This window comes from Halyomorpha halys, unplaced genomic scaffold (genome assembly GCF_000696795.3).
Source record: "Halyomorpha halys isolate HHAL.00 unplaced genomic scaffold, Hhal_1.1 Scaffold29.1, whole genome shotgun sequence".
In the NCBI taxonomy this organism is placed as follows: domain Eukaryota; kingdom Metazoa; phylum Arthropoda; class Insecta; order Hemiptera; family Pentatomidae; genus Halyomorpha; species Halyomorpha halys.
The window spans coordinates 1,269,419-1,294,194 of NW_027115892.1; the positions used below are offsets into that span (position 1 = coordinate 1,269,419).

Consider the following 24,776-nt stretch of genomic DNA (forward strand, 5'->3'; position numbering starts at 1 on the left):
TAAATTATGACAAATATAAATTTTTAAAAAAATTTATTATTATTTTTTTTTTATTCATTCTTCTGATAACATTTTAGTTTTTGTATAAGATGTTTTTTTTTTTTAAATCCATCAGCAGATGACTGCACTTCTTAAATCTTTGATGCGCAGTCCCTTAGGACTTACATCACTTTTTGAGCATTTGGACATTATGTCGTATTATAGCACCAAATCAGAGCTACCGGTTGGTAATGAGGTCTTTATGCTTCAGATAAACTTCCTACTATTATAACAATAACAATAAAAAAAAACATCAATAATTAGATTTTACATAATGTTTTGAACTTTGTTTTTTCTCTCCTGAAAAAATCATATTTTCGACTTGAGCCCTTATGACCGCGCAACAAAGATATATAATATAACCAGTTAACGCTTAATTGTTGGCTGCAAAAGTCTAAAATCAATACAATTTAATAACCTTCAACATTTTAGGACCTGTCAAATATATCTCATCGAAAATCTTTTTTTTTTTTCACTCATGAGCCAACACGTCCCTAAATATTCTTAGAGATTTATCAAAATCCGTACGTCAGCTCCTCAAAAGTAGGTTTCTACAACTTAATTATTTTGGGACTCAATCAAGTGAGGTTTCAAAAACAATTTATTATACATCTAATCGTAGATCCTCTACTTTAAATGATTCAACAAGAAAAAGTCTCAAATGTCTTCATATCCGAAAGGTTAGAAAATGTGTCATAGATTAAGTAAAAGATTTTTATGGCCACAGTACAAAAATTATATTTTCAAAATTGTCATAGCACAACTGAATAATTTTCAAAATATGTATGTTATACTGCAAGCAAAGTGATGACCTCAAAAATACATTATTTGAGAAAAAGTAACTTCAAAATAATATAAAACTTATATATTGAAATTTAAAATAAGTTTTACAATATTTCTGTATAAGTTCCATGTTATTATTAAGTTTATTTTTTTCAAATACTGTGTTTTCGAGTTGTTTCACTTTTTTTGCGGAAGAGTGATATTAGCTACATCTCACCAGTAATAATAAAACAATATGTATAATTCTTGCTGTATGTATTGACTCTTCTGTCACTAATAATGAATAAGTTAACTATTAACACCACTCAGAGTCAGCTCTACTTTCCTCACATACTTAATCTACATTCTATTGTTTTTTCTCCATGTATTTTTTTCTCTTTCGATTCTCATCTGTTCCTACCAATGCTACCTCTATTATGTCCATTATTATTGCTGCATAGATCATAACATCTGGCATAGACTATATCGATTGTAATTGTGCCATCTAGATTATTGAAAGCAGAGCATACAGTATTTAGTTCTGGATCATTATTCAAGATATCAAAGTTTGTATTCTATTATTAATTAATTTTTAATACACAGATTAAAGAAGCTTCGTAGAAAGAATAAAAACAATTGAAAATGAGCTGAAATTTTTGTCTTGTACCAGGGAATGACATAAAAAAATTAATAGCCAAGGCAAAATTACGTCAAAATGGTGGGAAAAGGTAAACTTAGCAGATATGGTGAGTTGATAACGTAACAAGAAAGGTTTGCTCGAATTAACTAAGGCTGACACTGATACTGCAAGTATTTTCCAATTCAGATAAATAGTTATGTGTTTATAAATGATTATAATTATTTGTAAAAGCATAAAGAGGCACTTATTTAAATATTATAAATAGTTATTAATAATATTCAACTGTTATTGGTTATTGGTTTCACATAATGCCGGTTCGCCAAAACATCTAGTAAATGAGCAAATTCCTTCTAATCTGGCACAACAAAAAACAATAAAAGGGATTAAATAATCATTTTTCTAACATTTATAATATTTATTTTTTATTTGTACTTGCTGAATGTGTATTTATACTAAAATAAAATGTGTGATCAAACATAAATCGTTGGTTTACAAGTGAAATACACTCAGTCGAAAATTGAAGTTTTACGCACATTTAAGATTAATTTTTTTTTAATGTTATGAAAACAGTAATTTTACGTTTTATAAACAAATTTTTATGATATCTTGGCGGTCCCGGTTCGAATCCAGCCTTGGGGCGTTGACTTTTTTTCATTGAGTGGCGATCCTACAAAATGAAAAACTTGATCCCAACCATGGTTAGGCAGTATTGGGCTCCAATGGGAGTCGGCCGAAAAAAAAATTATGATGTTAATAAATTCTTTAGAGTTTAATATTTTTAAGCTTTTATAATGGAAAAACCAAATAACTCACAACTAAAAAATCTTGACATAAAGTGTTTCACTTGTAAGCGGACAAAATACGGATTATTATTAAGCTCGTAATATCTATGAAGAGCGTTAATTATATGATTACTTCACACACTTCTGGCAGTGTTGGTGAAATTTACTATTCTGATATTCTGAACGAATACATCAAACTAAAAAAATAAAAATTTTGAACTAGGTATATATTTAATTTTTCGCTATGGTGGTAAGAATTCTTCGAAGTCTAATTAGTTATTCGAAAAAAAAATGGCAAAACGAACTTCCTCATTCAAAAAAAGTACTGTGAATCAATTTTTAAAACGTTTATCTTGTTTTTTAAAAACATTTCTTCCCTTAACCATCATTATCTTTTATGCTTCGTTTTTATAGTAATGAAAGCGGTGGCAACTTAATTAGTTGATCCATTTCACTACCTAACAATTGGAGTGACGTCAGTGTGTAGATAATTTTGTTGACCTATTTGGATAGATAATGCGGGTGGCAACCTTTTGCGAAAAAAAAACTTATTTTTTCATTACCTCCTACCTGATCATTTGTGATATATTGGGGGAAGTGGGGAGGAGGTTACCCTACAGCTTAGCAACGTATTTTATCCATGGTGAGAGGGTAAGGTTTTCATTCTCTGCAACGAAATACGCCAACGCACCGGATTAGAATCGGCGTTGCCGCAGTTGCGAAGTTGCTAAGGTGACGCTTTAATTCCCTCAGCTACAAACAGCCTCCTCTTGCGAAATTAACAAACCTCTCGTCCTGTTCTTTGCTTAGTGACACTAAAATAGGGTTCTTTTAATGAATTTTTAACGCTGTATCGAATGCAGCTAACCCCGGATCAATCAGATTTAAACCTATCAAAAGGTTTGGAAAATACTCAGGTAACTAAGGGTATACATGGAAAAAGTTACTAAAACATTAATGATACTTATTTTTACTGAAAAATAATACTTTAAAAACTTTTAACTTAGTATCATAAACAATAAACATACAAACTGTATAATATCAGTAAGGTATATATAAAGAAAATATAAATTTAAACAAAGTTAATTTTCGATTGCATATTAATTGCATTTTCTCGTAGATCAAGTATATTTGTTTCACATCATTCATACCAAGAATCCACTTTTATTTCAATTACTTGTACGTTGTTTTACAAATAAACAAATTTTCTTATGTTATCCTGATCTTAATTGAAAATTAATTTTAAAAAATTAGAAAAAAAAAGTTTAATAAAAGTGAAATTCATTACTTCATAATTTTTTTTAGTTATTTTCAAAACAAAATTAGAGTTTTTTTCTTGAGATCAATCTTATTTAATTTTTTTTAAAGTTTATTGGTGTTTGTTATTGACTAGTTCTGATAGATTTGTTGCTATCCACTCACATCCACAACTAATAAACATATATTTTATATAATAGAAGGGCTTCTAGTCAAGAATGTGATAAGCTACATGATGAAAATTCTTCGTCAGTGAAATTGTAAAGCACTTTCGAAAAATACTACAGTTCGTATTTCATATTTTATATAATACATATTCCATAATATTACAAGTAAACGTGTTGGAATTATGGTATTAGACAAACTTATATAATAAACAGCTTTATAGAGAAACAAAGGAGCAATTTGCACAAAAACTTCAATGGTTTACGGGATTGTTGCTTGTTACATTTTTGCTCCAATTAAATTTTATTTTTCTTGTCAAGAATCTCAAAAAGAGAATTCACTGATACCTAATATCGATTATTATTATCAATGAATCTATTGGTTTTGTGAGGAATATGTCAATGTCTGCTGGGCCGTCTTTAATCTAGTAGTTGACACGGGTACTTAAAGATATAGTGCATTTCTGATTATTTTGTGAACAACATTAAGTTATCAACCGAAATAAACAACATTATATTATTTGAATGACAAACATTAAAAACAAAAAAATACAAGATATACTGTTCTTGATTCTGTTGAATAAAATCATGAATTACCTTTTCAGAGTTTATTTCTTTAAGTACATCAGTTTCTACCATCGTCAGGAATAAACTGTTTTTTCTTTTAACAATCATACTTCTCAATTCATTCTTGATCGGTTTTAGTTTATCATTCCCATATAGTGGCACTGGATATTTGTCTTTCGTTTTTGAATGCCGACCGGAGCATTAATGAAGATTAGTGGGTTGAGTCCCTTCTTGGGTTAGACATATTTGGATAAAAAAATTAGAAAGGGTGAATGAACCTCGAAAGGAAATCTCTTTCAGGGTCTGGAATTGGTGCTAAGTTGCAGACACTGATGGCTTACATTGTTAAAAAATAAACTTAATAGGTGATTAAAATAATATTTGTGTACAATGAATTTTTTTTTTAAACGCATAGAATTTATTTTTACATACACTTAATAATTAAATACTAATAAACAATTCCTTCTATGGTATGATTATGCATATAAATACGAAATAGATATTATAGAGGTTTACTACATAACAATGAAAAGGAAGTAGTGAAAGGAGCGGATCTGTCGGTTGTACATTTCCTCCACAGATCAATCAGCCGTTGAAATATGATGCAAACAACTTCCGTTTTCTTATTTCTGCAAATAATGGAATCATGATTTATTATTATTACTATTATTATTATTATTATTTTGTCAATTCGTTTTCATCTTATTGAAAGCTCACAACTTGTATTTAAAACATCCAACATAAAATCATCAAAATAGTTTTCTTTAAATAAATATAGGGTGAATAGCGAGTATTTAATTAATGAATGTGATCTGAATACATTTTTAAGATTAATGAGCGTAACTAAATAACTATATAATAATATGATGACTATTATTCAAAAGAAATGGCGTATGAAGATGGCAGTCATATGAAATCACTTTTTTTTTCTAGTCATTTCAAACATACGGGAGGTTATTTAAAGGTTACTACCTTATTCTAATATGGGGGGGGGGTCAAGTTTTCATTTCGTGGGACTGCCACAGAAATAAACCTCCCCAGGTTGCTGCTTGGGATGGGGCCTCAAGTAATAGAGGCTCCGAGGAGGTAACTCCGCCTGACTACAGAAGCAGAGTGCTGATGATTCAATTTCCTTAAATTGAACTTATTAAGAAACAACTACAAAGGAAAAATGCAGTAGTCCCTGGAAGTCAAGGTTTAGTTGCGGCTTCCCCCAAAATTTTTGAGACCCAAAAAAAAAAAAAAAAATAGTGAACTTATTTGATAGATGATTTCTTTCTGGAAACATACTACAATTAGGAAGGTAAGGTTTGTTTAATTGACATCTTCACGAATCACAACCACACCTTTGAAGGTAAAAGATGGATATACTCAATTCTTTGGTAAAAAAGGTAAGATCCAATGAGCACAATTATTCATCATATACTCATCTCTAAAAATAATGGGAGAAATTAATAAAAAAGAACCCTTATTAGATTTCGTTCTTACTATTATAACTTACTGTTTTCCATTTTAATAATCTTAGATTGTTTGTTGAAAATAAATCAAAGAAGAAGGTTAATATTTTTATTGGCAATCCCAGAAGGCTGATCCTCTCATAGAAAACCTCTTCATCAGCTCTTATATTGTTGTATTTATTGTGTGTATTTATGTACAACAATTAAGTTTATGCTCGATTTTCAAATTTGATTCACAATAATATTATAGGTAATACAAATTTTAAAAGTAATGATTCAATTTTATGAAGTAGATATAAAATAGTGATTGTATTTCTTGGAATGTTGTGGAATTACATATGTACCCAAAATTCCAGAATGGACTAAAACATATATAATGGGCTGAGGTCTGCCTTACTTACTTGCTCTGTGTTAAATTAAAAGGGGGAATAAACTTGGAACCGACCAGTGGAATTTTTATTTAATGACCAATAATATAAAAGGTGATATTCTATTAGGTTTCAGATTTAGAAACAACAATAATTAGTTTACCCTTGCGAGAACTCTCACATTAGATATCTATCCTTCTTTATATTAAATTCCAGTTAGATTTTAATATTGTTAATCCATTGCAATTATGCATAGCTATTCATACTGAAATATATATTTTATATATATAAATAGTTGGCCATATAATTTAAAACATGAAGGTGGTCAAGGTTGCGGTCAAAAAAGAACAAAATAGTTTTCAACTATTTATTGTCTGATGTTTTAAATATATAATTGTGTTCTTCACTGTCCACACCACTAACCATCTCCTCATTTGAAAAATGTGAGATTTTATTACCCATTTCAACTTGTGAAAATTCTAGTAAAACATTATTTAAAGAGGTCATTTTACTTAAAATTGCTTATAAATGCAATTTCCCGAGGCCAGTTTTCCAAAATATTTTTTGAAAAGAGCAAATTTCAGGGAATATATCACAGACGTCAGGTAAGTCCTTGTGAAATCCTTCTAAAACAGCTCAGAAATTTTAGGTTTGCCTAAAGCATTAAACTATCATACACTAGGAAAATTTTATTGAATTTAAATTAGTGACACATAATCTTTTCATTGATTTATGCCAATCTTCAATCGTGTTGAATTATATGAAATTCTTTATGAGCATGGTATTCCTCAAACACATCTCCGCTAAGCTATCTTGACCTCAGATTTGCTTTACCTTTAGATTTGCTTGGACTTGACAGAGGAGTTTTTCAAGTAGTGGACTTTGGTAGGCTGATTGTATTAGTCTGTTTGCAGTTTACAGATATCTGAGTTGATACAGTTTCAAACAGGGTTGTGATATACTGATAATTTTTACATATTAGCAATATCTGTTAGAGCACTTTTTAGTCTCATGTGAAACTTATTTCCTTTGAAGCTTTTAGCAACTGGCAAAGACAGAAAAAAGATTAAGACTCAAAATAAAACTATATGTAAGAAAGTAGTTGGAGATTGATTAGTCGGTCAAAAAAATTACATTGAAACTGGTGCATACAGGTTCAAAACAGCATTTAAAATTTAACCAGAGTGAGGCTTTACAAAACAACAATACTTGAATGGCAGCCACACTGGATGAAGAACAATGGAAGTTTTTGAACGAAGCTCTGATTCAGCGATAGATCATTGTATCATGTATGATTGTGACAATATAAAAAAAAACATTTTTGTCCAAAGTTCAAGGAGTATGAAATGTTCTTTAAATAATTTAGTTAGGCATTATGCTCTTTAACCCACAGAAAATAGTAGTGAAACTCATATCTAGTTGAAAATTTACTTGTTTATTTATATTCAAAGTGCTAATGTTACAGATAAGACAAAAAGCTTTTTAGTGAGAAAATCATTCTCGTTATTTAAAATATATTCATTGATCTTGAAGAAGAAAAACATGCATGTTTTATAAATATTATAAAATGTAAGGTTGGTTGTGTTATGCATGCTCCAGATTTTCAAAAGTAGTATTAAATATATTAATAAATGAATGAACAGATACGTATTAAATGTATCTGAACATGTTAGAATGTATATGCATTTACTCCTACTACTTGGTAATTCTCATGGATACTCAAACTTTTCTTTGGAGAGACTATCTTTAGACCTCTGGTCGTACTTTCTTGTTTTGCTTTTTGTTAAACTAAAAGTGATTTATTGTTCCCTGGAAATTTGGATTGACAAATTGACATTACGAGTAATGAGAATATTGTGATATGATGAATTTAAAAAAATATTATAATGATTAACTTCTCATTTTCAATTTATTACAAACAAAATATAACAATATATATTTATCTAGTATAATAGCTAAATAATTTTCTATTATTTTAAACAATAAATTATTGATCATAATTTCACCATAAGTTTGATGGTAAAAAATCGACAGAAATATAATTGATAACAGTTATACTAAACATCTATCACAGAACAAACAATTGTAACCATTCATTTAATAATAAATATACTCTATTTAAATAATAAAGTTTACCTCTTTAAGATGATAAACATAAAAATAATCACAACAGATATAAATAGATTTAGCAAATAGGCGATAACCAAAATCTTCATAGAACAAACAGAGTTCTATGAAAATAATTTTTTAAAAATAATTACAATAACAAACAATACAAAAATAAAAGTTAAAAAACATTTAATCAGATTAACATAGGAACTAACCATTTAAAAACTTAATAATATCAAAAATAAGAATATATTAAACATTTCGGTTTAAACACTGTCCTCTGCACAACATTAATGGTGAGATATTAATGAAAATAAATCCAGAAAGTTTTCATGATTTTTATAGTTTAGAAGGTTCTTAAGATTGCCAAAAAAATTTTTCAAAAATCATCAAATCATATTGAAATATAGAAAACGTAGGAATCAATTTTTCTCCATCTAAAATGGAAATGATGAAAATCCAATATCTACGTAGTTCGTAACTTTTATACTACATTAACAGACCACTAACAATCAACATAAGTTAATTCATGTAGTATCTCTAAGGTATGATCAAAACTGTTAGAAGACAGAAAATAGCAACATGCAGTTGTTATAAAACCCTAATCAATCTTATATGAGGGTGTCTTCTTCAAAGACTAACAGCAAAGAATGCTGGGAGTGACTGCTCGAGTCAGGTGACAAGGGAGGAGCAGCCATAACCAAACTACAATTTTCTCGATAACCCGAAGTACTGGAAGTCTGTGACATATCTTCCTCCCATGAGTGTTCTCCTCGTCCCCTAGATGTTTGGCTTCCACCATTGTTATTGTTGCTCCCAGGGGCAAGCCCATTACCTGTATTGATCGATGGTTCTGACCTATGTCCACTCTAAACAAAATAATTTATTTTTTATAGTTTCATCAAATATAGAAAAGAATAAAAATATAATAGCTTTGGAATTGTGCTAAGCACACTGCATTTCTGAATAATAAAAGAATCAATTGAAAATAAATAATTTTTAATTCGAATTTTATAGCCTAAATAAAAATTTAATCTTAAACTGAAATGATATGAATTAGCTTGATAATCAACTAATGTGGAAACAAACACAAGCATACATAGTTTATAATTTTTTTTTTTTGGCTTAGCGAACCCTACTAAATAATAAATAAGTAAATTAGACCTTTCACTCACATAGGAACAAAGCAAAAAATTCATATGACCAATTATTTCACTTACATCCATTCTGCTCTTTCTTAGCCTGAATGTTTTCCTACTCTGGGCTTTAGATCTTTGGAGGCGTGGTCTGTGAGGCCTCGTTTCACTTTGGCTTTCTTCCTCAGGACTAAGAACTTCACTACCTGGAAAAAAAAAAGGAAATTATCATCAACATTTAGGACTATAAGTATAAAAATAAAAAAAATATACATAGTATTACTCACTTGTGTGATATCTTGATAGAACAGTTGGTGGCTCTTGTGTGTTTGTACTTGGCACAGAAGACACTGATTCTGATAAGGTATTAATAAATAATTAAAATATGGTAAATTAAAATATGTATGATTAATGTTATAAAAGAATTATTCAAAGCGAATTAATAACAGAAGTCAATGTGTAGTGCTATGCTTCCCAACTCTAATTAACTAAGTATCAAATCATTAAAGTTTCTAAATTAAATAATTCATCTTGAATTTATTCATTGTTTCTTAATGAATACATAATTAATTTATCATGCATAAATTAATATCACATGGCTAGAATTCAGTTTTATTAACCTTCATGTCAAGTAATAATTTTATTGCTGACTTTTTTTATAAAATTATTTTATACCTAAGACTTATAAAAAAAAAATTACCTCTGTGAGGTATGGTGATATGAGAGCCAAGCTGACTATTGTTACCAGTGAGTAGATCAATGAGTGATGGCCTATGTCGCTGGGCAGGAGCTGTGGTTGTTGGTTCAGCTGGCACTGCTGCATCACCCTTTGCCACACCTTCCTGCTCTAATGGTTTGTTTTTCAAATATACTAGGTATGCACATATTATTTTTGTTACAAAAATGAATAGGAGAATATAAAAGATCAATTCCCATTTAAAATATTTTAAGTTACAGATAGTTCACGCTTTTTTCATCAGTACAAGAACAGAATAAAAGAATATAGTGAGACTAAATTTTAACAATTTTAGCAATGTTTTTCAAACAATTTTCATATTAACTTAGCACTCAAACCAAGGTCAACAAATCAACAAAACTTTTTCATTGATTAACAAAGTCAGAAGGGTGAATAGACCAGATTTTTTTTATCATTATATGAGGACTACATAATTAAAATATTTTAATCTTTAAAAATCAATAAAACTTACTATATTTGTGACTGTCTAACTCATCCTTCACCTCCTTCATTTCATGGATTAGATCAGCAAGAAGAGCACCTCTGCACTTTGGTCCAGAGTGTGACAGACCTGACATTTTTTCCCTGACGACAAAGTGAATATGCCGCTCAATGTCACTTATTGGTGTCATATTCAACTGTAAAAGTTTTTCATTGATTAAGATACAATTAAAATTATTTATAAATTTTCTCTGCAACTATACTAATTATACCTTGAGACGGATAAATGGCTGCATCAAAACAAAAAGAGCTGGTCTTTGTGATACAACAAACTCAATAAAACTCCAAAAATATTGTCTAGCATCTGTTACCTGTAACATTTTTAAAAAAGTGTAAAGATCAATATAATAAACTTTGTGAAATAAATTAATTAAAAATTAATGCATCTTAGGGAGGATTCCATAGATTAGTGGAATAGACAGTCGAGAAAGGAACCACTCTCAGAAAGTTCTTTATCATTTTCCATAGAGACTTAAGGTGAAAGGGGTCTTCCCCGATAATGGGGTCTTGTAGGTACTGATATGTAATAGAAATTTCTGGGGAAAGTGACATGTGTATGGGGAACACAGGCAAACCAGATGGATGTGAAGGAAAGTAGCCTAATCCAGAGTATAATGTATCCAACCACACACTGTACCATATATAGCTTATGGGCGGTGGCAAAGGGATAGAGGTTGTTTTCTTTTAGTTTTGGATTCTATGATTCTAAAAAAGTAAAACCTCATGAGATTCTGCAGCAACTTTCTTAAAATGGTAACAGAAAATTAATACTATACAGAAATCGTAGTCTCCAGGCTATAAAAATAATAAAATTTGAAATGCACAATACAATCAAAAACTATGCTGCTGTAAGAAATTTGTTATGAGTTTAAAATCTTTTTTAAATATCAAAACAAGAAAATTTTGCCGATGACACAGTTTGACAGCTATCACCATCAAAGGGCAAAATCCTGTTCATATGATTTTCAGTCAGGTCTGGAAATTTTTCTTGTACAAAATATAACTAAATACTTGAGTTTTTCAAAACACCCTAATGCAGAAAATTAATGTCAAAAGAAAAAGATGAATTAAAAACTATATTTTGAAGTTAGGTATTGGGAAAAGCGAACTTGCTCATAGTTTTCGAATCGCCCCTATAGCTCAAACCATCAACTCCAAGATGATTTGTCATTATCTTGAAATTTGGTTTATTGGAAGTTGAAATCTATTTCATTGATGTCTTACCTTAGAAAGCTCCTGGACTGTTCTAGCGATGCGGGGCCATTCAGACTCTAGTTCCCCTTCAAAGCAAGCTATTAATATCTTCAATGCTATAATACCAATAAAATTACAAGTTAATTGTTTGCTATTCATCAACCAATACAATTAATGAAACTAAATATAAAATAGGCATACCAAGAAAAGAAACTTGATAAAGTGACTTAGTGACAGCTGGGGGAGACTTTGTAAATGAAAATGATCCTGATCGGAAATCTTGAGCCATCTTGAAGTTCTGCATAGTGACAGGTGTTCTAGCTGATGGTGGGTACATCGCATACAAGACCACAGTCAAGCAGTAGGTGATGTCTATATCCCTCATGATGTGTATATCTAAAACATATTTAGGTCAGTTATAAGTAATTAATTTTGAGAAATACATGTCATAAGATATTCAAATTAATATAAACATTGATATCATATAAATTTACAAAACATTATGAAAATGTAAAATAACCTCTCCTTCCACTTCCTACACGCAGACACAAGGGCATAAGAAGATTAAGAAGCATACTCTCAGTTTTCTCAAATGTTGGAAAAAGGGTGCTACCACCGCAGACCTGCTCCAGGGTGTATGAATCCTATGGTAAATAGTTAAATTAATTGATAATTAATAATTATATATGATAATAAACTATGTTTTTGATACCCAAATTAAATTTAAAATCCTCAATTCTCATGAATTGATTAGTCAAAAGAGACCAATACTATTCCTACATGCTAATTTATATATTTTTTATATTTGAAGATTTGATATGTAAAATTTCCCATGACATAACAATTGAACTTATTTTCAAACCAGCTTATTTATCAGACATGTTCCCATTAATTTATTTTAATTTTAAAAAAATAGACAAGGTAATGCAAAATAATGAGTTTTAGAATAATGATACTGTTAAAAATCCTTTTAAGAACATAACTTCTAAGAGCTTTGGTTAGTAGATAGTTGAAATTCTTGTATATGGGTTGAAGTTGATAAAATATTAAAGAACTGATTTTATTTAAAGTCACTAAACAATATACATTCTATTTGTAATTATAAAAGAATCATAGCACTAATCAAAAAATATTTAAGTATTTAACAAAAAAATGAATTAATTGAAACTCACTCCAAAAGCTAATATTTGAAGAGCTATAAGTCGCACAACCATATCACAGAAGTGAGGAGGTGGAACTTGAGACATGAGAGCTGTAGTCGCTGATGACATATTCTCTGCCAAGCCTGTTGCCATTTCACCAATGATCAGTGACTATAAAATTAACTTCATTTAGTTTTATATTCAAAGTACATTGGAAACAAGAACAAATTTTAATGAGAAACACAGACAGAATTATGAATATCCAATAAGTTTATTAGTTAACAGAAATAGATAATATTTGAGTTTTAAAAAATACAAAATACTAAAGCATGACAGCGATTTAGTTTTAAGAAAGCAAGGAATAAAATTGATTTTTAATATAAACTCAACTAACAAATGTTTGAAATAAAATAAAAAATTGATCTTTATTTTGCGACACTTGGTCCCCTAAGAATAACAAATTGGAAAATTTTGACTGGATATGTCTGGCTACATTAAATGATATTCAACAAAATTAAATAATTATATACTTTACTTTATATTACTTTAATTATTTACTTTTAAATAATGTTAAGAAGGAACCTTTACGGATGGGTATAGTTAAGGAATTCCGAAAATTGGTAGCTCTTATGGTAAATGATTTTTCAAACGAAGCAGTTCTATAGGAAAGACTCTACAAATTAGGAAGTTGTCATCTTGTATTTAACAGGTTCATGGTGAACATAAGGTGAGGAGGTTAATAATATGCAAGGGTTTTTTGGTTCTTAAGGTTTTGTATACAAATGTACCAAGGAGGTATAGTCTTTGAATACTGGAATAGAGCCAGCTTTGCTTGGAATAAAACTGAGATTTATGAGAACATCTGAAAATATTTAAAATGAATCTTATAATGCAGTTCATTAATCTTTTCTACTTCATATCTTGTCCACCAAACAGTTCTCCATATACTAGGCATCCGTAGTCAAGTTGTGGAAGAATGAAGGAGGATACTAAAATCTAACGGGTACTTTGGAAAAGGAATCTAGGAGCCTTAGGAACTCTTTAAAGATTGAAATGAATTTCCAGGTAATTTGGAAAATACGGCTATTCCATGTAGAATACTGGGCATATGTTTAATATCAATTTGGTAGATACTCCTATGTCTAAATTCTGTCATACTGAGGAAGAGATAGATATTACTTGTGATATACAATGTGGGAAGGCAGGGGGCTCAAGGTTCACAAGTTTCAGGATGGCATGATTTTGTATTGATAACATAACAAACCCTACTAAGCAGCATGAACTGATAAATCCATCTACTATTCTGATGTTATAAACAGCTCATTGTATGGCTCACAATGATGCATGCCGAAAATAATAAAATTAATCAGAGATAATAAGAAAGAATATTTTCTGTTTGGCAAAAAAACCATATACATAATTTGTAATTATTTTCAGCTACTTTACTACTATAAGATAAATTTCAGGATACTGGAACGCTAAAAAACCTTTCTTTTATCTGAGGATAACATTTCATGAACTATACGAATCAAATTTAAATATTAACAGAGTGCCAGTAAATTTATAGAGCTATGAATGATCAGTAAAAATGCCTACATATATAATAAACTCATATAGTTCACTATCGTATCATACTCTTTACTATACAACCTACATATCACCAAAGAAACTTTTAGTCCTGACACAGGCACAAATATTTAAGCTTTGTTGTAATTATAAAATATAATAAGTTTATTTCATTTGTTTGTTCATGGACACAAGTTTTCATTATCAAGCAATATGTTCAAATATTTGTGGGTAAATTCAGATCCAAAAAGAATTGACTAACAAATATAACACCTTAAATTATAAAACTAAATTTTAATAATTATTTAATGTCTAATGGATAACATTCACAGTCAAAGAAAAAAAATTTTTTTTTAAATATTCGCTTTTATGCCAGGATTGTGATTTAATAAAATGAGATTTTCATTTTTATCTTATAAAATACATTTTTAATTAAATCTAAAACTATCTTAACAAATATAGCTTGGCATGGGATAATGAAAAACTACATAAAATAAAAAATAAATAAATAATCTTACAGAAATATTACCTGACAGGTATTAATAAGGCTTTTCAAGTTACCAAGATGTACCATATAAGGGTAGCGAGAAAGCGTTTCATAAATACCACGAATGAGGCCACTAGCAGCTTCCCAGTCAACACTTCTCTAGAATAATATGAATAAATTGAACTGAATTATTTGTATGGGCGTGGATGATGTCAATATACAAAATTAATTAAATAAGATGATTCAGTATCATTCAAAGTTAAAATTAGAGATGACAATTTTACATAATTGCATACATAGTTTGACTTTTTTTTTTTTTTTATTAGTCAATCTTTAGCTTAATTTGTGATTTCAGATAACAGTTGCAATTGCTACTTTTTACTTACTTACTTTTAAGTGACTAATTTATACTTAAGAAATATTGAAATGAGTAAGGTGAAAAGTACATCACTACTTAATTTTATTTCTTTTTAAATCTCTGTATTTTCGAGTATTTTAAAATAATTAAAACATTCTTAGTTTTGTTGATTTTTGAAAAATATAAAAAGTTTTTTATATAGATTTGTTTTCATAAACTAGGTGCAGTATCTATATTATTTAAATATATGTATTGCTTTTTTTTTTTTAACCATCTATTATCATATATTTGTAATTGTAATTATATATAAATAAAGAGGATTTGAAAATAAAATTAAATTAAAACTTTTTGTTGCAACCTTAAAATTTTTGTCCAGCATACTTTTTAATATAAGGTTTTACTGTTTAAAAATCTATTACCTTTATACAACATAACTTTTATTTAATAAATCCTATAAAATATTTATAAAGAACAAACCCTGATACTTGGTTTCTTATATATCTTCAGGAAGGTCTTATCAAGCCTCCTGAGTAGCATGATGAGAGTAGGGCGCATAGATTCTGAATTCCATTCAGTGGCAGGCATTAACTGGGTCATGTATAGTTGGAGGCCTTTGCAAGACATGGTATCAGGGTCATAGGGCGATGCTTTTAATAAAGAATGTGCAACATCTGCAAGGCGTGTTTGAGATCGTAGTTCCAACAGCTCAATTGGCTTTCCGTCCTGTGGGAACTTTTTGTTGAGTTCTATTAAACGAGCAGTGCATCTGGTAGCAAACTCAGTAACCAATGATAATAGTACATCTCTTGGACGTCTGAACTCAGCCTGAAAATTATTTATAGTTAATTGTAATGTTTCAACCCTTTTTAATTAAAAATACTACTTGAAGTTCAGTGTTACATAATCTTTATATATACATACATATGAGTACATTTCATAAAAAAATGATAAGTTACAATTCCCATCAATGATTAAAATGAATAGGAGGTATAAAATACATAGAAGATAAAATAAAAGGTTACCCCATAAATTACAAAAATACTGTTGATATCTCTCATCAGGAGGAACATTTTCAGCAATAACTCATAATAATGATATTTTTTTTTTTTTAGTGAATTAAAATATCAAATTAATATTACTTTTTACTTAGTTCAAATACATTTTTGTTTTCACTATTACTTATAATCAGCAATTTGCTTGAGGTAAGGATGATGAAAATTTCAGTGTTTAATTGTCTGTTACATAGTTACAGGCTCTAAGTTTCCAAAAAAAGATTTAATAGCACTGATTATTTTTTGAAATCTTCCCATATTACATGGATTTCAAAAAAGAAATTATTATTTACATTCATATATTTAAAGTAAACAGTAATACCCCAAGCAATATCAATGGTCAACTTCATATATGTAATATCATACTTTATATTTTCATGTTTTAAGACTAAATTGCATGCTGACATGGCACAACAGACGTAATACAGACTGTGGGGAACACCAGTCCACACATAGCATGCGTACAAGCAAACCTGGCAATCATTTAAATTCCTAACACATAATATTAAGAGATATGAATAATCTTTAACTAATATATATGTATATATAGTTGACCGTAAAAATTGATATATAAGAAGATGGTCAGGGTTGCGGTCAAAACAGAAACAAAAATAGTTTACAACTATTTATTTTTCGACGTCTCGCCCCACTTTACAGGGCTAAAAAGATACAAAAAAAAAAGAAAACTAAGAATATTACAACAATAAGGTAATTTAAGCTAGGATAAATATTATGTAAAAATAAAGTGATAAGAAATTACATATAAATAAAAGGAAAGAAGGACATAAAATAGTATCAGTATAAAATAAACCTGAATAAACAATGATAAGAATAAAAATAAGTAACAATGGCAAGAGTAAAATTTTTTTTAAAAATACATAAAATAAAAAAGAAGAAAGTAGAGATTAAATAAACATTTTGAAAGAATAATTATAAATAAAAAAATAATAATAATGATATTAAAATGATAATAAATGAGCAAAGAACAAGTCAGGACAACCTACCTGTTCAAAGCGAACGGTTGAACAGAAGGCAACAATGAAGCAGAAGCGGGGAGGAGGTAGCCAGCCGTTTAACGGCTATATTTCTATTTCAAATACGTCGCGTATACATACAGGAAGTAGTCATAAAGATATGACGAAAAATGAAAAATGATAAGAGAAAGATACAGAAATATGATAATAATAATAACTATAATAATTTTTAATTTAGGAATAACTAAGTAAAATTAGAATGACACATATCATTACTAATAATACGAGATTATACTGAAGAAAATATAGTAGGGTAGTTAATATAATATAGGATATAATAAAATGATTGTAAAAGAAGTAACTAATAATAAGTAAAAGTAAATAAAGAGTTATATTAACAAAAAAAAAAATAAAAAAATTACAAAGAAATAAGTAAGAAAAATAATTAAACAATGATAACAACTGTAGTATTTATATATAGTGAAAATAATCATTTATCTACACTGATAATAGTAATAGTAAAGATAACAGGAGTAACATGAATAATATAAAGTGAAATAAGGTAATTTAAAATCGGAAGTGAAAGTTTACAAAATAAAATAAAAATATATATAAAAGTACAAGGTGAGATGTAAAAAGAAGTACATAAAAAGATTAAAAATAAGTAGTAAAGTATAGAAACAAGTGAAAAAATGTGATGGAATGTTAACCATATAGGACCATATTGTTTTTTCACCAAACATCAGGTCTCGCCATGGAAAACTCTCTCACCCCTGATCTCTCTAACATTGTGCTCAATTACCTCCTTGATTTCGTCATCCCTTTATTTTATAATGACATTTTATTTATCAAAAAATATCTAGACGGCCTTTTTCTCATTCTAAACCCTAATAAAATCCCTCATATCCTTTCTTCTTTTAATTCTTACTATCCTCGCCTTCATTTCACCATTGAAACCGAAACTAACTCTTCCCTCCCCTTTCTTATCATTGTTTATTCAAGTTTAATTTATACTGATACCATTTTATGTCTTCCTTCCTTTTATTTATATGTAATTTCTTATCACTTTATTTTTACATAATATTTATCCTAGCTTAAATTACCTTATTGTATCTTATTGTTGTAATATTCTGTTTTCTTTTTTATCTTTTTAGCCCTGATGAAGCCCTGCAAAGTGGGGCGAAACGGCGGAAAATAAATAGTTGTAAACTATTTTTGTTTCTCTTTAGACCGCAACCCTGACCATCTTCTTATATATAAACCTATAACTAAGTATACTTACTTCACTATCATCAGAATCAGTATAGGTTGTTCTAGTCTTGGCTCGATCAGCTATATATTTTGCATGGCCTTCATCAACAAACTCAAATCCTGGTGAGTAGGGTGCTCTATTATAACCGCGCTGGCTGCTACCTTTGTGTTCAGGACTAGTCCTCTGAGGTCCATTGTAGTTCCTACATTATATGATAAATTAAATAAATATTTGTAAAAATGGTGATTTTTGACTGCAGATTGAATAAATTTTCATATCACTTTATATAAACAAAACGTTAAGAATATGTTAATATCAAAAATATAAAAATAGGATGTTTTAAAGAAAGAGTTTTTTTTTTTTTTTTTTAAATGAACACATTTCACTCAGGTTTAGCTTCCCTTAAAATTTACTTAAGGATCTCATGTCAAATGGATTAAAAAGAGGAAAATCAACAAAAACAAAAAAGTTACTTGGAAAGTGCTTCACAGTTTGTGATGAGAGTATTAATAGCAACCGCTATCTGACTAATTATATCACGTTCCGACTTTCCCTCTTTTCTGTAGCTAGGAAGTTGAATCTGTTGAAGATAACAAGGTACAATTGCTTCAAGAATTGTCTGAAAAATATTATAAGTAGATAAACAACCATTACCTTGACAAAATAAAAGTTTGGATCTGATAAAAGAATGGAAAAAAATACTACTTACCAGCATTTGATATGCTCTAACAGAATCAGCAGAATAGGCAACTACCATAACACAAAGTGATACACAGTCGAGGACTGTAACCATTTCATTGTCATCATGATAACAGAAGTCGATGGCTTTTAAAGGTTTATCCTCTTTGACCAATTCACCAATGTTAAGCGGATCTGGAGAAGGTGTCTCTAAGCTAAGAAGTAGCTGGAAAAGACACTGCGCAGGAACCTATGAAATTATAATATCAATAATTATCTTTTTCACAAAATAATAGGATTAGAAAATCAAATTATACCATGATAAACTTTTTTATAAACACCTGCATACCCAAAACTTCAATATTTATTTATTTCATTGTTTAATTTACACTTGAAACAATTAATTTATAAAAGAAAATAACTAATTAAAGAAATTTATATTTGTATAAGAAAATTACCATAAAGAAAATAAATAATCCATAAATAAAAGGATAAAAAATTATACCTAAAGTGAATGTAATGCATTGATTTTCTATAAGACTTGAATCAACTAGATTGGCTGATTCCAGTTTTTATTTGATTTTAGTTGAATTTAGAGTGAATTAAATAAATAAGATTTGGAGTGAATTTTCTATTTTTGAATTTCCTCATTTCCTGAAGATAGTTAAAGCTGGGTAAAAAAATAATTAGAATAAATCTGAAAAGAATGTTCATACAAGTACGAATGTAGTTGAAATTTAATATAGAAAGTAGGTCAGAGGTGCTGCCAGTGGATAGAAGAACAATAAACAGTAAAACTTATTTTTTATATTATGCCTCCATGACTACGACCTTTGCAGATGTCCTTATAACAGTTCTTTCATTAGTTGGATATATAATAATTTTATTTATTTATTTTAGAATTAATGTATATATTTCACTTTATATTCAATCATTTATCTAATTTTTTTATTATTACATATTTATCATATTTTTTTTTAATTTTAATTATTTATCTAATTTGATTTTAAATTAATATTTCCAGTGTTGTTTTATATATTATTCATTTTTTCCCTTGTACTAACCTGGAACCAAATTGGAAGTATTCCAATAAGAAACAATTTGAAAATTGAGTTTTTGACTGAAATGTTTCATAAAATGGTGTGTAGGTGGGTGAACAAAATAGTTCAAAAACAAAAAAGTTACATGAAACTGAAATTATATATTAAGGTAGGGACAAGTCTGAGCAATGACAGCAACTATTAGGCTTTATCACTTTATTTATGGCAGTATCATTTTAAATCATCTATTTTACACATTTTAACCATTAACTCTAAAATAGCCACAACAATTTTGATTAAACTCATCATATCTATGCATGATGTGTATTCTTTAATATCAGCTATACTCATTGAACAGTCTTATACTCATTGAAAACTTCGACAGAGCTTAAATGCTAAATTTTAAAATTTCTTTCTCTAAAGTACCTTTAGTTTTGATTATTTGAAATAATCAACCATTTGCCATTATCATCAATAATAAAAAAAATGTATTCATATCAAATATAAAAGGATTTCATAACTAACTAAAGAAGTAAATAGATTTTCATACCTTCATGGCAGTTATGACGATAAGCATAACTTATTAACTATTGTCATAAGAATCATAGAATGGCAATAAGATATATATTTTGGTGAGTTTATTAATTTTAATATATTCTTAAAATATCGCATGCTCTCAGAGTATAAACCAACTTTGTTAATCTAAAAAATACCTCTCTCACAGGGTTACTCTGGGAAAGAAAGTATAAAACAAAAAAAAATGGAAAATTAATACTCTGAAAATTAAACTGCTATGTTAGACTACTTTCATCCAAAGATAAAAAAAAAAATAACAAAATAAGGGAATATACAATGATAAATTTCTTTCACTAGATTTCTCTTACCTTCTGTCCATCACCAAATTGAGCTGACGAATCAATATCAAGAATCGGAGATGCTGCACCAAACATCTGTAGAATGAAAGGCTTCCTGTTCATGAGGTAGAATTGTTTAACACAGTACTCAACAGTCTTTGTGACCAGTTTATTTGTCTGATAGGTAGCATACAGTTGAAGCAGAGTAGGTACCACCATCATATATCTATCAGGGAGTAGAAAGTTAATATTAATATGTGCCCTCCCTACTATGAGGAAATAAATGGTTTTAAATATTTATATAAAGTTACCATGTTCAAAATGTGGAGGGGCTTAGGATTCCTAAAACAATGTGAGAATGATACTATGTTAGATAATATTCCAGCACTTGTTACTATAGACACAGTGATCCTAAACTAAAGCGAAATTAAAGGTATATCCAACAGTGTAGACCAGCTATTGAAAATCTTTCATGATTTATGGGTTAGGGAATACTTTCCAAGGAACTGGAAGATCACTAATTTGAGGATGGATGTTGAGAAAGACTCAAGCCATTCTCTTGAAGGGTATAACGAACAGGGCACAACCTATCAACATATCCATGTTGTTCATAGAGGGTCAAAAAATATGTCTGAGTGAGAAGATGATTAATAAAGGCCAAGATATAACACCTCACTTGAATATCTGGTAACAAGGGTGACCTAAGACATGAGGGAGCTCAGTTTATCAGATTTGGAACCATAGAGAATCAGGGAGGATGATTAATTATAAAGGAGTAGTACTGGGTATCTTAGTGTACACCTTCTCCTAGAACCAGAACCATACTGTGCCAGAAGAAAAGGCTGTTTGAGTTGATCCAGAGGATGGGTTTGCTGCATTTCACAAGGAGACCTGGATCAACCTCGCAGGAAGCTCTGCAGGTTCTAGTAAAAGTTGCCTCCTCTTGCAAGAAGATGTAACCAGACCTATAAACAAGAAAGAAACTAAGCAGATATTATGGAATATCTCCAAGTAAATAATATAGAACATCCCAACCAATGAAACCAGATGATGTGGCAGGGTACAATTGAGGAATTGATTCATCCAGCAGAGAGTGTGATTACTCCAAAAGAGTGTATCCTGAAGAAATATTTCCACCCTGCACAATATTGGCAATAAACAAAATAGGTCCTCTATGATTATTGAGTTTAACAGTTCCTCACTAAACATGGGAGTTTTTAAACCAAACTTCATCAGCTGAGCCAGGAAGCTGATCCCTAACGCATTCACTGATTGCTGATGCCTTGTAGTATTCGAGAAAATAATGAGCATTTGGACTGCATTTGAGATGTAAGGGTACCAATGATAAAAATGTGGGAATCGACATCCTCTCTGCGGAAGTATTTACTCTTGCATAGTGATTAAGGAGGATTTCCAGTTGTTCAAAGAATTTTATTTAAGGTTGGGAAGTGGCAGTACGTCCAATATATAACACTCCGGGAATGTTAAGAAGAATAGTGTCAGCACCAAGAAGACTATGGTAAAATAAAGTATAAGTAGAACAGGATTTTATAAGAAGTAAAGAAATTATGAAGAGGTCAAAATAATTAATGGACCCTAGCACTCGCAGAATCATAAAGAAAAGAGTACATTCCTTAAATTTGGGAAAATAATTCAGTAAATGTTTTATTCCAATATTAATTTATTCTTAATTGTTACTGTGACCATATAATATGGATTCTGTTTGATGAAAAAAAATGCTGAGTTGTTACAATCATTTTCAAGGCTGAAAATAAAAACTCTAAAGAAGTAATATTTTTGAAATAGCCATTTGGAACAAAATAATATAAGAGTCTACTGAAATTTTTTTTTTAAGTTACAAAATGTATTGTTCTTATAGTGAAAGTAAACAAACTTTGTTCTATGGTAAAAATGCAAAATTTTAATTCTTGTTAATTATGGAATAGCTTTGTTAAATTATTTTATGATCACATTAAGAGGATAAAAACTCTAAAAAAAAATTAATATCATCAAAGAAGAATAACTAACCCATTCAATGAAAATATATTTTTGAAATTATGGGCAGCATTTATGTATGTTGCCATGACATATCGAAGGATAGTAGCATCCTGTGAATGGAGAATGAGAGCTCCATTCAGAACATTCAAGAAGAGACGAATATCCCCAGAATATGCAAAGTTACCAGCCATTGCTTCAAACATCCTCGCAATTAATCGAACCCACATGAACTTATGGAGAACATCTAATCCAAGTAACTCCTAAAAAAGAATTTTAGTGAATAAATATAAGAATTTATTTAACATAAAAACACTTCTTGAAAAATGTATATATATAAATATTTGTATGATATAAAACATAACATAATATATACCTTTCCCATCTCACCCCCACGATAAAGATCCAAATCGGCTTCTAAAGCTTTTCGGGGAAATGACGGAAGTTTCATCAACTCTTCATGCAAAAATACTACTCTTTGAACAACCTGGAAGCAATAACAATCAAATTGTAAATTATAATTATATTAACTTAAGAAATAAAAATGAAGCTAATTGAACAAATAGAGGAGTTTACCATGTCAACATTCTTTAAAATAGCCCAAGTAAGAAGAACTTTGCCAATTTCAACTGATTTATGCATCAACTCTTGTCGTTGTAAGGCATTAAATGCATCTTCTGGGTGCATATGTACTAATTCAAGTTGTGGGTATTGTGACCTTTTGAAGAAGTAAAAATCTCGAACATATGAGTTGGGGTTATGGATTTGACCTAAGAGGGAATGTGGTTTTAGAATTTACTCAAGTCAAGTAATGAGTTTAATATTGGTTTATTTTAACACAAATTAATATTAAAATTATAACGATACTACAAATACAAATATAAACTATGGTTTTTACCTAGTAAAAATGATTATCGATAACATGGAAATAGGTTTTCATTACCTAATATTTTTGATCTTTTATTGCTAATTTTTCCAATATTATAGAAAAAACACTTTGTTTCTAAAGCCAAATTATTAAAATACATTTTAACTAAAATTACATATGCCTAAACAGGGTAAAATAAAATAAACAACTAACGAGTTTTGTGATCAACTAAAAAGAATTCTCTATGTCTCTCCTCTTCAATACCAAAGAAATCAAGTGATTCTCTTAGTATTTGACAGAACTGAGTGTCTTCCTGAACAGGAAATTGAGAAGGAATTCCACATGATGATTGATCTAGAACATAAAACATAAGATGATAAGAAAAGAGATTGAATCACAATTTTTGTTTTTTAAGCGAACAAGATGTACCTTGAGGACCATGTACAATGATTTTCTTTGTAGACGGTACATTGGCTGTGAGAAGAATAGAGGCATCACATTGTTCCTTCCTCAGGATTTGCTTAAGATCCTTAAACATTATCCCATGAACACTATGGACAACCTAGAACAATGTTTCACAGGGATTAACATATCAAAAACAGTCTTTCATTTCAGCTTGTAATTATTAATGACTTTTTGGTTTTGGTCTCCACAAAAACTAAAGTGAATGTGGTCTCAACCAATGTTAAACTTGACTCATACCAGTATACAGAGTTGCACAAAGTATGTATATGTATGTATATATTGTAATATGCTCTTTTTGAGTAAATAATATATTTTTGATGTATAAAGGGTTTT

General features: G+C 29.3%; 2 protein-coding genes across 9 annotated transcripts in view; both read right to left on the bottom strand.

Annotated features, from left to right (window-relative positions):
* LOC106684071 (uncharacterized) overlaps window positions 1-1,137 on the bottom strand; it is a 17,652-nt gene extending 16,515 nt beyond the window's left edge. The window contains exon 1 of the mRNA XM_014425949.2: window positions 1,040-1,137. The gene's annotated coding sequence lies outside the window, so the exon portion shown is untranslated. The remainder of the gene's footprint in view (window positions 1-1,039) is intronic.
* A 7,025-nt stretch (window positions 1,138-8,162) lies between these two features.
* Window positions 8,163-24,776, bottom strand: part of unc80 (unc80, NALCN channel complex subunit) — a gene marked incomplete at its 3' end in the record, with an annotated part of 94,437 nt that continues 77,823 nt past the window's right edge. For all 8 annotated transcript variants that reach the window (XM_014426304.3, XM_067052886.1, XM_024361893.2 and 5 more), the window contains 21 exon segments: window positions 8,163-9,014; window positions 9,366-9,487; window positions 9,569-9,637; window positions 9,982-10,128; window positions 10,490-10,655; window positions 10,731-10,829; window positions 11,743-11,828; window positions 11,914-12,108; window positions 12,233-12,356; window positions 12,885-13,025; window positions 14,950-15,066; window positions 15,743-16,090; window positions 18,574-18,745; window positions 19,017-19,162; window positions 19,253-19,471; window positions 21,146-21,341; window positions 23,144-23,373; window positions 23,487-23,597; window positions 23,687-23,880; window positions 24,192-24,332; window positions 24,408-24,540. In XM_014426304.3, the coding sequence (XP_014281790.1) occupies window positions 8,757-9,014; window positions 9,366-9,487; window positions 9,569-9,637; window positions 9,982-10,128; window positions 10,490-10,655; window positions 10,731-10,829; window positions 11,743-11,828; window positions 11,914-12,108; window positions 12,233-12,356; window positions 12,885-13,025; window positions 14,950-15,066; window positions 15,743-16,090; window positions 18,574-18,745; window positions 19,017-19,162; window positions 19,253-19,471; window positions 21,146-21,341; window positions 23,144-23,373; window positions 23,487-23,597; window positions 23,687-23,880; window positions 24,192-24,332; window positions 24,408-24,540 (3,414 nt within the window).